This window comes from Haematobia irritans, chromosome 1, assembly GCF_050003625.1.
Source record: "Haematobia irritans isolate KBUSLIRL chromosome 1, ASM5000362v1, whole genome shotgun sequence".
NCBI classification, from domain to species: domain Eukaryota; kingdom Metazoa; phylum Arthropoda; class Insecta; order Diptera; family Muscidae; genus Haematobia; species Haematobia irritans.
The window spans coordinates 20,836,127-20,848,572 of NC_134397.1; the positions used below are offsets into that span (position 1 = coordinate 20,836,127).

Consider the following 12,446-nt stretch of genomic DNA (forward strand, 5'->3'; position numbering starts at 1 on the left):
AAAATTTTACAAAAATTTTCTGTAGGAAGAGTTTTAACAAAATTTTCTAATGAAATAAAATTTTGACAAAATTTTCTAAAAAATAACATTTTGGCAAACTTTTCTATAGAAACAGAAATAAATTTATGAAAAATGTCCTATAGAAATAAAATTTTGTCAAAATTTCCTATAGAAATAAAATTTTGTCAACATTTTCTATAGAAATAAAATTTAGTCAAAATTTTCTAAGAATTAACATTTTGACAAAATTTCCTTTAGACATACAATTTTGACAAAATTTCCTTTAGACATACAATTTTGACAATATTTTCTGTAGAAATAAAATTTTGACAAATTTTTCTATAGAAATAAAATTTTGACAAAATTTTCTACAGAAATAAAATTTTGACAAAATTTTCTATAGAAATAAAATTTTGACAAAATTTTCTATAGAAATAAAATTTTGACAAAATTTTCTATAGAAATAAAATTTTGACAAAATTTTCTATAGAAACAAAATTTTGACAAAATTTTCTATAGAAATAAAATTTTGACAAAATTTTCTAGAGAAATAAAATTTTAACAAAATTTTATATCAAAATAAAATTTTGATAAAATTTTCTATGAAAGTAAAATTTTGACCAAAACTCGCCGTAGGAAAAAAAATTTACAAAAATTTTCTGTAGGAAAAAATTTTAACAAAATTTCCTGTATGAAAAATTTTAACAAAATTTTCTATAGAAATAAAATTTTGACAAAATTTTCTAAAAAATAAAATTTTGGCAAAATTTTCTATAGAAACAGAAATAAAATTTTGACAAAATTTTTTATAAAATAATTTTTATAAAATTTTCTATAGAAATAAAATTATTTATTTATTTATTTATTGTTTATTTTAATCATACAGTAAATGTATGATAAAAAAGAAAAGGGAAAAGTAGCATTGGCTGCTAAGGCCATCAGCTATACAGTTGTATAAATTTAACAATAGTGTAATAGATCTATATCTTAATGTTCAACTGTGATATGAATTTGAATATTAAATTGATGTTTTCTTCGCAAGGGTTGCTGAGAAGGTCCATTCCTTTGTTATTAAGAATTGCTTTGTGGTAATGTGCAATAGAGTTGCAGGTTTCGATTATATGTATAACAGAGTACAAAATTTTCTATAGAAATAAAATTTTGTCAAAATTTTCTATAGAAATAAAATTTTGACAAAATTTTCAAAAAAATAAAATTTTGGCAACATTTTCTTTAGACATACAATTTTGACAATATTCTGTAGAAATAAAATTTTGACAAATTTTTCTATAGAAATAAAATTTTGACAAAATTTTTTATAGAAATAAAATGTTGACAAAATTTTCTATAGAAATAAAATTTTGACAAAATTTTCTATAGAAATAAAATTTTGACAAAATTGTCTATAGAAATAAAATTTTAACAAAATTTTATATCAAAATAAAATTTTGATAAAATTTTCTATGAAAGTAAAATTTTGACAAAATTTTCTATGAAAGTAAAATTTTGACAAAAACTCTCCGTAGGAAAAAAATTTTACAAAAATTTTCTGTAGGAAAAAATTTTTAGCAAAATTTCCTGTCGGAAAAATTTTAACAAAATTTTTTATACAAATAAAATTTTGACAAAATTTTCTAAAAAATAAAATTTTGGCAAAATTTTCTATAGAAACAGAAATAAAATTTTGACAAAATTTTCTATAGAAATAAAATTATGACAAAACTTCCTATAGAAATTCCTCTGTTGGTTAAGCTAGACTTGCAGTTTAGTCAATGCATGGTTTTAAGCTGAGATCAAAAACAACAATAATTATTGAGGAGAAACCAACAATAACAAACAAAACGAAATAAAATTTTGTCCAAATTTTCTATAGAAATAAAATTTTGTCAAAATTTTCTAAGAATTAACATTTTGACAATATTTTCTATAGAAATAAAATTTTGACAAAATTTTCTATAGAAATAAAATTTTGACAAAATTTTCTGTAGAAATAAAATTTTAACAAATTTTTCTATCAAAATAAAATTTTGATAAAATTTTTTATGAAAGTAAAATTTTGACAAAAATTTTCTGTTGGAAAAAAAATTTCCAAAAATTTTCTGTAGGAAAAAATTTTAACAAAATTTTCTGTAGGAAAAAGTTTAACAAAATTTTCTATAGAAATAAAATTTTGGCAAAATTTTCTATAGAAACAGAAATAAAATTTTGACAAAATTTTCTATAAAATAATTTTCACAAAATTTTCTATAGAAATAAAATTATGACAAAACTTCCTATAGAAATAGAATATTGACAAAATTTTCTATATAAATAACTTTTAATTTTTCTAAAAAATTAAATTTTGATTCAATTTTCTAAAAAATAATATTTTGACAAATATTTCTATAGAAATAACATTTTCACAATATTTTCTATAGAAATAAAATTTTGACAAAATTTTCTATAGAAATAACATTTTGACAAAATTTTCTATAGAAATAACTTTTAACCCGTTCCCCAAATATGACTTACGGAGACTCTAGGAGGAGAAAATTTCATCGGATCCAGTTGAAACATGGTACCTGATGTTAAAATATGTCTTCTAACAACCGTGCAAAAAATTATCCATATCGCCCCATCACTATACAAATACCCGATTTGGGGTCTTGGGATTCTAGAAACCGTATTTTCTACTCGATTTGCCTGAAATTGTAAACCTAGAGGTATTTTAGGACCAATTCCGAAAATTGTGTCTATCGGACCATGTTTTGGTATAGCCCCCATATAGCCGATCTCCCAATTTTACTTTCGGAGCCTCTAAAAACCGTAGTTTTTATTCAATTTTCCTGAAATTCGAAATCTAGAGGTTTTTGAGGACCATAAATAGGTGTTCCGAATAAATTGTGTAGATTTTGATATATCCCCCATACAAACCCGTACTCCGATTTGGGGTCTAAATTCTGTAGGTTTTGCCTGAAATTGTAACGTATTTAGTTTTTATCGCTCCATTTGGTAAGGCCCCAATAGAGTCCGATTTCACTTCTTGAGGATATGGAAAACACACTGATCATGAAAATTGCTTGAAACTGAAAGTAAAATTTCCAAATCTATTGATTTTAGATTTCAAATTAAGGCGTTATTTAATAATGTCTATATATTCTATACATTATCAAGTAACCCGCTATATATTATCAAGTAACATGCTACGGCGAAGAATTTTCAAAGGTATCTGTTATATTTGGGTATTGAAGATTCGGCCTGGACGATTTTACTGCTGTATATACTTGTTACTTTATTTATTTGAAAGTATACTTTATTTTATAGGCTTGATTATTGAAATAAAATTATTTAGAATACATAGTACGAAGTAAGGCAAAAAATTTATATGATATCTGCATAAGCTATAAGCGAAGGGAATAAAATAGAATTTTAATTTTGACGACAATTTTATAGAACTTCTTGCAATACTCACATCTGTCATTGTGCCCATAGAAACTTTTAATAATGTAGTTGCCTTTAAGATAGTAGGTCTCTGTGAACGTCCTATGATGGCGACTAACATTTTTCGATAACGTAGATCACTTTGTAACCAATTCTGGGAATAAGCTGCATAACCAATACTTTCACTCTAAAAGCAAAGAAAATTGGATTTGAATACAAAAAAAAAAAAAAAACCTAAAAACTTTACCACTTACCTTTACAATCAACTCCTGACCATAATTGCATATCATGAGAATTTGTACCAAAGAACAAAAAAGGAACATAAAAAGCATCACCAATGTATCAGCTTGGACACCAATGGTCATTTGAAAACCCAAAAAACACATAATAAATGACGATGAAATGAAATTCACCAACAGGCTAACACCAAATACATCGTTCATTAGAGAAGATAAACTGAAAGATACACAAATGAAAATTGGTTTTAGAAGAGTGTGGTTGTAAGAGAGAACATAGCTTAAGTTGGTAAATGAAATGAAATAAAAATAAATTTAAAAAATTGCCCAGCAAAAAATAAAATTGGAAGTTGTTCCGGATCTTTTTTGGGTAATTAACTTACTCAATTATAGTTTGATGATATTTAATGGATTTACGCAAGAACTCTAAATCCTGCTGATAGCATCCTGTCGGCTGGTATTCGTTAAACTTTACTGCCAAATATTCAAAATGCATTATAATCTGGTTGGCGACTACACACAGAAGTAAATCATTGGCTAATTGCCCAGACATACAGGTATGACCAGCAAGATTCTGTGAGGCATACATTACATAGTAGGACCAATGATCTTTCCATTGCCACGGGACCCAACAGTAATAGGGCAGCACCAGGGCTACAGTATGCCAGCCCAACCAACGTTCATAGATCCAATAGCTTACGGCAATATAGAGATTATAGAACCAAATTAAAATCTCATGGACCACAACAAAACCCAAACTTATCAAATTGAAACGATAGACATATTCCTTAACGCGATAGGCTTCTTGGGATTTTATATCATTGGGATATAAGTTCCCAATGTCCTGCATCAAAGTGGTCAGAAGAGGTTTCTTACGCAGCACACTGAATATTTTAATATCTCCGACAAAGACAAACCCAATATAGGATAGATTCATGGTGGCCTCTACAAAATGATTACCATTTTTTACGGCCAACAGAACGTATATGATTTCCGATATGAGAACAAAATTCATGTTGATCATATTTATGAGAAAAATTATCTTCATTAGAATCTCGTACCATGGCTGCCGTTTACCATTATTGTAGGGTATCAAACCAATTGATTTTGCCAAAATATCTGCTTGCAATAGGAATTTATCCAGACTTATTGATTTAATGTTCTTTGACATTTCCTTAGCCCACTTAACTTCTGACGTTGGTCTGTTATTGATGAGTTTCAAATTCATTTTAATTTTCAATAGAATTCATCCGTTTCCATTTTTCAATTTTTGATATGTAGACTCGTATAGTTTAACTTCCTTTCTCTATGGATTTTTAACGTCCTAATGATATTTATTAAAATCATATGGGTGGTCCTGCGTTCTCCATTGGGTTAATTTGATTAGGGCATAAATTTTTAATTTGATAATTCTAAAGTGGCCACTTTGAAACACCATACTAATTGTCTTAGGCGAATGTAAAACCAATAAAAAGGTGTGTTTAATGTGTGGTAAGTCTCATGAAGTTGGGACGACACTTTGGGTAATCATGGATGTATGGTAGATTGATTTGAGTTTTTTTTTTTTTTAAGGAACACCTTAATGACTTTATTAGTAGCACCATACGCATATGATTGGTTGCCAGAAGAGCTAAATAGAAACCAAGTATATACGGCCGTAAGTTCGGCCAGGCCGAATCTTATGTTCCCTCCACCCGATATTCCCGATATTCGGCATTTATTTGGATTCCACCGTCGATGAATACGAGCGAAGAGCGCAATTACGTCGGTCGGTACCATTAGCAGTTATTTCATTGCTAGAAATTACGAGGAGATCGGGCACAAATTCCTCAACCATACTATTCACTTCATTAGACCTATGTCTTTCTAGTATCACCTGGGTTGTTATTGCAGTAACCATCCAAATCACCATTTTGTGGATAGGTACCACCCATGAATATAAAGTTTGATCTTCACCTTCTAGTGCACGAGGTCCAGCGTTACAAAAGAGAGCCTTTAGACCAAACAGCCTTTCAAACAGGTCTGAACAGCTTTCATGGGGATATTTTGACTGAAGCGGTGATAGGCAACTAGGTTAATCCTGTTCTCCGAGTTCGATTGCCACCCACAGCACCGGAGGAAAGAGACCTCCCCCAGCTCAACTAAGATCAGACAACTGCAGCCGTCTCAATTCCTACCAATCAGGACTCACGACAATTTTCGTGACTCACGAGTGAGTCACGCTCATGGCAACGGCGTGAGTGTGCGTGAGCGTGATCATCAAACCAAAATGTAGTGCGTGAGCGTGAATCACGAAAATATTATCTTCGTGAGTGTGCATGAGTAAAGATTTACGCTCACGAAACTAATCCCGCTCACCAACATAAAACGGTGAGAGGCAACTAGGTTAATCCTGTTCTCCGAGTTCGATTGCCACCCACAGCACCGGAGGAAAGAGACCTCCCCCAGCTCAACTAAGATCAGACAACTGCAGCCGTCTCAATTCCTACCAATCAGGACTCACGACAATTTTCGCGACTCACGAGTGAGTCACGCTCATGGCAACGGCGTGAGTGTGCGTGAGCGTGATTAACAAACCAAAATGTCGTGCGTGAGCGTGAATCACGAAAATATTATCTTCGTGAGTGTGCGTGAGTAAAGATTTACGCTCACGAAAATAATCCCGCTCACCAACATAAAACGCTTAAGAGTTAAATTCACTTACAATTTTAGTGACACCTGGGATGTTAAGAGTGCAATAACGCTCTCGATTTTAATAATGCTCATGTTTTCATACACGTCGCTAAGGAAAATTACTCAAAAAATTGTTCGTGAGTCACGACATTTTTCGTGAGTCACGATATTTTTCGTGAGTCACGGTATTTTTCGTGAGTCACGACATTTTCGTGCATGAGTGTGCGTGAGTACAAATTTTCTTTTCGTGAGTGTTCGTGAGTCATACCAAACAATATCGTGCGTGAGTAAGATTTTTCCGTCATGAGTGTGCGTGAGCGTGAGTAAAATATTACTCACGTGCACACCTCTAATTCAAACCTTGGACAGACAAACATTTCGGTTGCAGACCTTCGTACAGTTTTGTCGGTCGCTTGGAGGCCATAATTCGTGCCAACGGTAACCAATTTGAACAAATCTAAACTGATTCCAAAATTTGATGTCATTTCCGATACTTGCACTCAGAACGCATAAACCAAGAAGGACCTATGATCCTCGCTTCATTTCTACTGGACATTTGCACCCGGCTCATTTTAGATAGTAAGGTTGGTACTAAAGAGTGATACGGCCAAAATTTGGTCAAGGGAAAACGCGTGTAAATCGGTGAAATCGTTTATTTAAAAAATCAAATTAAATTTCTTTTTCAGGTTCAATTAGTATAAATTTCAGGAAACATATTCAGTTAGGCTTTCGCTTTTCCAAATCCGAATTGCCGGACCTCGCGCTTGGCACCTGCCATCAGATTTTGTACAGCCACCGTGTCCACCTTTTTCGCCGCAGAAAGCCAGTTTGCCTTGAACTGCTGCTCGTCCTTAGCAGTTTTTTTGGTCTTCTTTAGGTTCCGCTTGACAATAGCCCAGTATTTCTCAATTGGGCGGAGCTCTGGCGTGATGGGAGGGTTCTTGTCCTTGGGAACCACCTGCACGTTGTTGGCGGCGTACCACTCCATGGCCTTTTTACCGTAATGGCAAGATGCCAAATCCGGCCAAAACAGTACGGAACAACCGTGTTTCTTCAGGAAAGGCAGCAGACGTTTATTCAAACACTCTTTCACGTAAATTTCTTGGTTGACAGTCCCGGAAGCTATGAAAATGCTGTTTTTCAAGCCACAGGTACAGATGGCTTGCCAAACCAGATATTTCTTTGCGAACTTTGACAGTTTTATGTGCTTGAAAATATCTGCTACCTTTCCCCTTCCTTTTGCCGTATAAAACTCCTGTCCCGGAAGCTGCTTGTAGTGGGCTTTGACGTAGGTTTCGTCGTCCATTACCACGCAGTCAAACTTCGTCAGCATCGTCGTGTACAGCCTCCGGGATCGCGCTTTGGCCGCCGTATTTTGTTTATCATCGCGATTTGGAGTCACTACCTTCTTGTAAGTCGATAGTCCGGCTCGTTTTTTGGCTCGATGGACGGTTGTAGACGATACACCCAGCTTATTTGCGTCATCTCGGAGAGAGAGGTTAGGGTTTCGCTTGAAACTACCGGCAACTCTCTTTGTCGTCTCAGCGAGATTTGGAGTCACTACCTTCTTGTAAGTCGATAGTCCGGCTCGTTTTTTGGTTCGATGCACGGTTGTAGACGATACACCCAGCTTATTTGCGGCATCTCGGAGAGAGAGGTTAGGGTTTCGCTTGAAACTACCGGCAACTCTCTTTGTCGTCTCAGCGGCTTCCGGTTTTCGATTTCCCCCCAATTCCAGACTTCCTGGCTGTCGACAAACGTTCCCCAAACACTTTAATTACATTTGTAACGGTTGATTTGACAACTTTTAGCGACTTTGCCAGCTTTGCGTGCGAGTAGCTCGGATTTTCGCAATGCGTGAGCAAAATTTTGATACGCTGCTCTTCTTGCTTGGACGGCATTTTGACAACTGAAGAGTGAATTCCAAAATCAAAATAGGAGCAACATTCTACACACACCTTCAAAATGAGGGGTGTTCAGGTTTTTTAAATGCAAAATTGAAAGAAATACGTCAAGTTTATATTGACCAAATTTTGACCGTATCACCCTTTAAAAAATACCAAAGTGTCAATCATCTCAAGACAACGCATATCTGGCAATGGATCAAAATAGCGAACAACCACTTTTGTACAGAGAGTGAAGGTCATAATTTAAGTCAAAGGTGGCCAATCCGAATGAATCGAAACTGAATCAAAAATTTGATATTATTTTCAATTAGAGGTGTGCACGTGACACGAAAATGTCGTGCCTCACGAAAAATTTCGTGACATACGCGTGAGTCATGCTGATGGCAACGGCGTGAGTATGCGTAAGCGTGATTAACAAACCAAATTTCGTGCGTGAGTGTGAGTAACGAAAATAATTTCTTCGTGAGTGTGCGTGAGTAACGAATTTCGGAAAAATACGCTCACGAAAATAATCCCGCAAACGGACATAAAACGCGTACGAGTTGAATTCATGTACAATCTTAGTGGCACCTGGAATTTTAAGATTTTAGTAGTCGATTTTAATCATGCTCATGTTTTCAGACACGTCGATAAGGTAAATTCCTCATAAAATTATTCGTAAGTCACGACATTTTTTGTGAGTCACGATATTTTTCGTGAATCACGGTATTTTTTTGGGAGTCACGACATTTTCGTGGGTGAGTGTGCGTGAATACAAATTTTCTTTTCATGAATATGCTTGAGCGTGAGTCCTACCAAACAATATCGTGCGTGAGTAAGATTTTTCAGTCGTGAGTGTGCGTGAGCGTGAGTAAACTATTACTCACGTACACACCTCTATTTCCAATACGCTTTAGACGATACGCAAACCAACATCTAATATAATTTAGTAATAGTTCTTTATTACTAGGATAGACCACCGTGGTGCAATGGTTAGCATGCCCGCCTTGCGTACACAACGTCGTGGGTTCGATTCCTACTTCGACCGAACACCAAAAAGTTTTTCAGCGGTGGATTATCCCACCTCAGTAATGCTGGTGACATTTCTGAGGGTTTCAAATCTTCTCTAAGTGGCTTCGCTGCAATGTGGAACGCCGTTCGGACACGGCTATAAAAAGGAGGTTCCTAGTCATTGAGCTTAACATGGAATCGGGCAGCACTCAGTGATAAGAGGGAAGTTCACCAATGTGGTATCTCACAATGGACTGAATAGTCTAAGTGAGCCTGATACATCGGGTTGCCACCTAACCTAACCTAACCTACTAGGATAGACCGAACAATTCTACCAAAAAAATATTTTTATCTATATAGAATGCTACTATACCCTGACCCCATAATGGTGTAGGTTATAAAAAAAGATTAAGCACCTCCTCACAGAAATTTCTGAAAACTTTAATACACCACTATAATGTCCCAACTCTGTAATTCCTTAACATAAAATCGATGCCTGAAACGAAACTTAACTTTTCTGTTATGGTTCATAAACTTAATTTGTTTGGATATGGATTTACTGAGATCTCTGACTCCAGTAACTTCATACAACACACACACACATACCACCACCACCAATATGCCCACCACTATTCCTTCACTGGCAGTAACTATAGAGCCAACAGATATACAAAGTTTTTCCCCGTTTTTTTTTTTATTTTTTTTTTCACTCTTGATGAAAATGAAACTTTTTCCTCGTTTCCGAAATATAAAAATAACAAACACTCTCTCCTCTCTATCTATCTCTCTTTCACACACGCACACACACAAATTCTTGTGCTAGGGAAAAATTTCAAATTTATGGGAAATATTTTCACCAAAATATTTGCCAACATTGATGTTTAGTTGTCGACACTTTTGAAGCTTTTGTGGGTTTTACATCAACGAAAGAGGATTCATTCAAGGTCTGATGGCTAAAGAAATACCATCATGACTTTTAAAAAGTTTTGATCTGTTGCCCGTTTTGTGGGAGTGTGTATGGGTGTTTGTATGTGAGTATGCTAGTGTGGAGAGGAAGTTTGTTTTGCTTCTTGCATTTGAGGGATGAATGTTTATTTTAATATTTGTTTAAACCTAAACCATAAGGATAGTTGATTGAATTTAAATCATGGTTTATGGTCATAACACCACATAAATCCTACTCTCATATCACGCCCAACCGGAAGGTTAGGTTCGATTTTGTTGGTATTGTACAGTGGTTTGAAATACTTTTAAAAAATAGAAGCCCATTTGTTAGGGGTGATCCTTATGGACCATTCACGTTAAAGCATCGTCTTGATATTAATTAAGCGATTTCACTTAAAAATGGGTATCATAACATGAAAGAAAAAAATGTTTGGGCTAAGGTCAACTTGACTTTAATAATTCAGAAAAATTCTTTAAATATAATGAAATTGTCTTTAAATTTGTTGTCTTTTTGCATATTGACTACAAAGCAAAAAATCGTTCAAATATAGAACATGTTTTTCAACACTTTATTTTAAAGATGTTTTTTTACTTAAAACCTAGCATAATTTCTACTGAAGGTTAGGTTAGGTTAGGTTATGTGGCAGCCCGATGTATCAGGCTCACTTAGACTATTCAGTCCATTGTGATACCACAGTGGTGAACTTCTCTCTTATCACTGAGTGCTGCCCGATTCCATGTTAAGCTCAATGACAAGGGACCTCCTTTTTATAGCCGAGTCCGAACGGCGTTCCACATTCCAGTGAAACCACTTAGAGAAGCTTTGAAACCCTCAGAAATGTCACCAGCATTACTGAGGTGGGATAATCCACCGCTGAAAAACTTTTTGGTGTTCGGTCGTAGCAGGAATCGAACCCACGACCTTGTGTATGCAAGGCGGACATGCTAACCATTGCACCACGGTGGCTCCCTAATTTCTACTGAAAGTCGAGTCTTAATTTGGAAAATAAAGTTGTCGTTAACTCGTTTTTAAAGGACTTTGATAGCATATGAAGAAAAAAGGCTGAAAAAGCGAAAAATTAAAATTTGCTTTCTAGAAGCAAGTACCCAAACCCCAAATTTAAAAGAGAATTGTCTTAAAAGTATCCTTACTTGTATTCTTCTCTTCTTTAAATAGGTCGGAATCAATACCAAAATTGTTAAAAGACAAAATCTTTGGAACCGCGAATGCTTTTTTTTCAGTGCATGGTCGACGAATACGAGCAGGAGCAACCATGGACCGTTACGGCGGCCTACATCATTACCATCGACGGCGATTGCGTTTGTGTCAAAATTTTATTTATATGGAAAATTTTGTCAAAATTTTATTTCTATAGAAAATTTTATCAAAATTTTCATTCCATAGAAAATTTTGTCAAAATTATTTTATAGAAAATTTTGTCAACATTTTATTTCTATAGAAATTTTTGTCAAAATTTTATTTCTATAGAAAATTTCGTCAAAATTTTATTTCTATAGAAAATTTTGTCAAAATTTTATTTCTATAGAAAATTTTTGTCAAAATTTTATTTCTATAGCAAATTTTGTCAAAAATTTATTTCTATAGCAAATTTTGCCAAAATTTTATTTCTATAGCAAATTTTGTCAAAATTTTATTTCTATCAAAAAATTTGTCAAAATTTTATTTCTATAGAAAATTTTGTCAAAATTTTATTTCTCAAGAAAATTTTGTCAAAATTTTATTTCTCTAGAAAATTTTGTCAAAATTTTATTTCTATAAAAAATTTTGTCAAAATTTTATTTCTATAGAAAATTTTGTGAAAATTTTATTTCTATAAAAGATTTTGTCAAAATTTTATTTCTATAGAAAATTTTGCTAAAATTTTATTTTTATAGAAAATTTTGTCAAAATTTTCTTTCTATAGAAAATTAAGTAAAAATTTTATTTCTATAGAAAATTTTGTCAAAATTTTATTTCTATAAAAAAATTTTATCAAAATTTTATTTCTATAGAAAATTTTGTTAAAATTTTTTTCCTACATAATATTTTTGTAAAATGTTTTTCCTACAGAAAATTTTTGCAAAATTTTGTTTCTGTAGAAAATTTTGTTAAAATTTTATTTTTCTAGACAATTTTGTAAAAATTTTCTTTCTATAGAAAATTAAGTCAAAATTTTATTTCTATGGAAAATTTTGCCAAAATTTTATTTCTATAGAAAATTTTGCCAAAACTTTATTTCAATGGAAAATTTTGTCCAAATTTTATTTCTATAGA

The 12,446-nt window shown here is 33.1% G+C and overlaps 1 protein-coding gene across 1 annotated transcript; it reads right to left on the minus strand.

The window, feature by feature from the left end:
- Positions 1-3,270: 3,270 nt before the first annotated feature.
- Or85d (Odorant receptor 85d) lies at positions 3,271-4,943 on the minus strand. Its single transcript, XM_075309189.1, has 4 exons — positions 4,040-4,943; positions 3,675-3,876; positions 3,452-3,607; positions 3,271-3,380 (listed from the first exon to the last, which is right to left on the minus strand). The coding sequence occupies exons 1-4, from the start codon at positions 4,882-4,884 to the stop codon at positions 3,324-3,326; spliced, it is 1,260 nt and encodes a 419-aa protein (XP_075165304.1). The 5' UTR covers positions 4,885-4,943; the 3' UTR covers positions 3,271-3,323.
- Between the last annotated feature and the right edge of the window lie 7,503 nt (positions 4,944-12,446).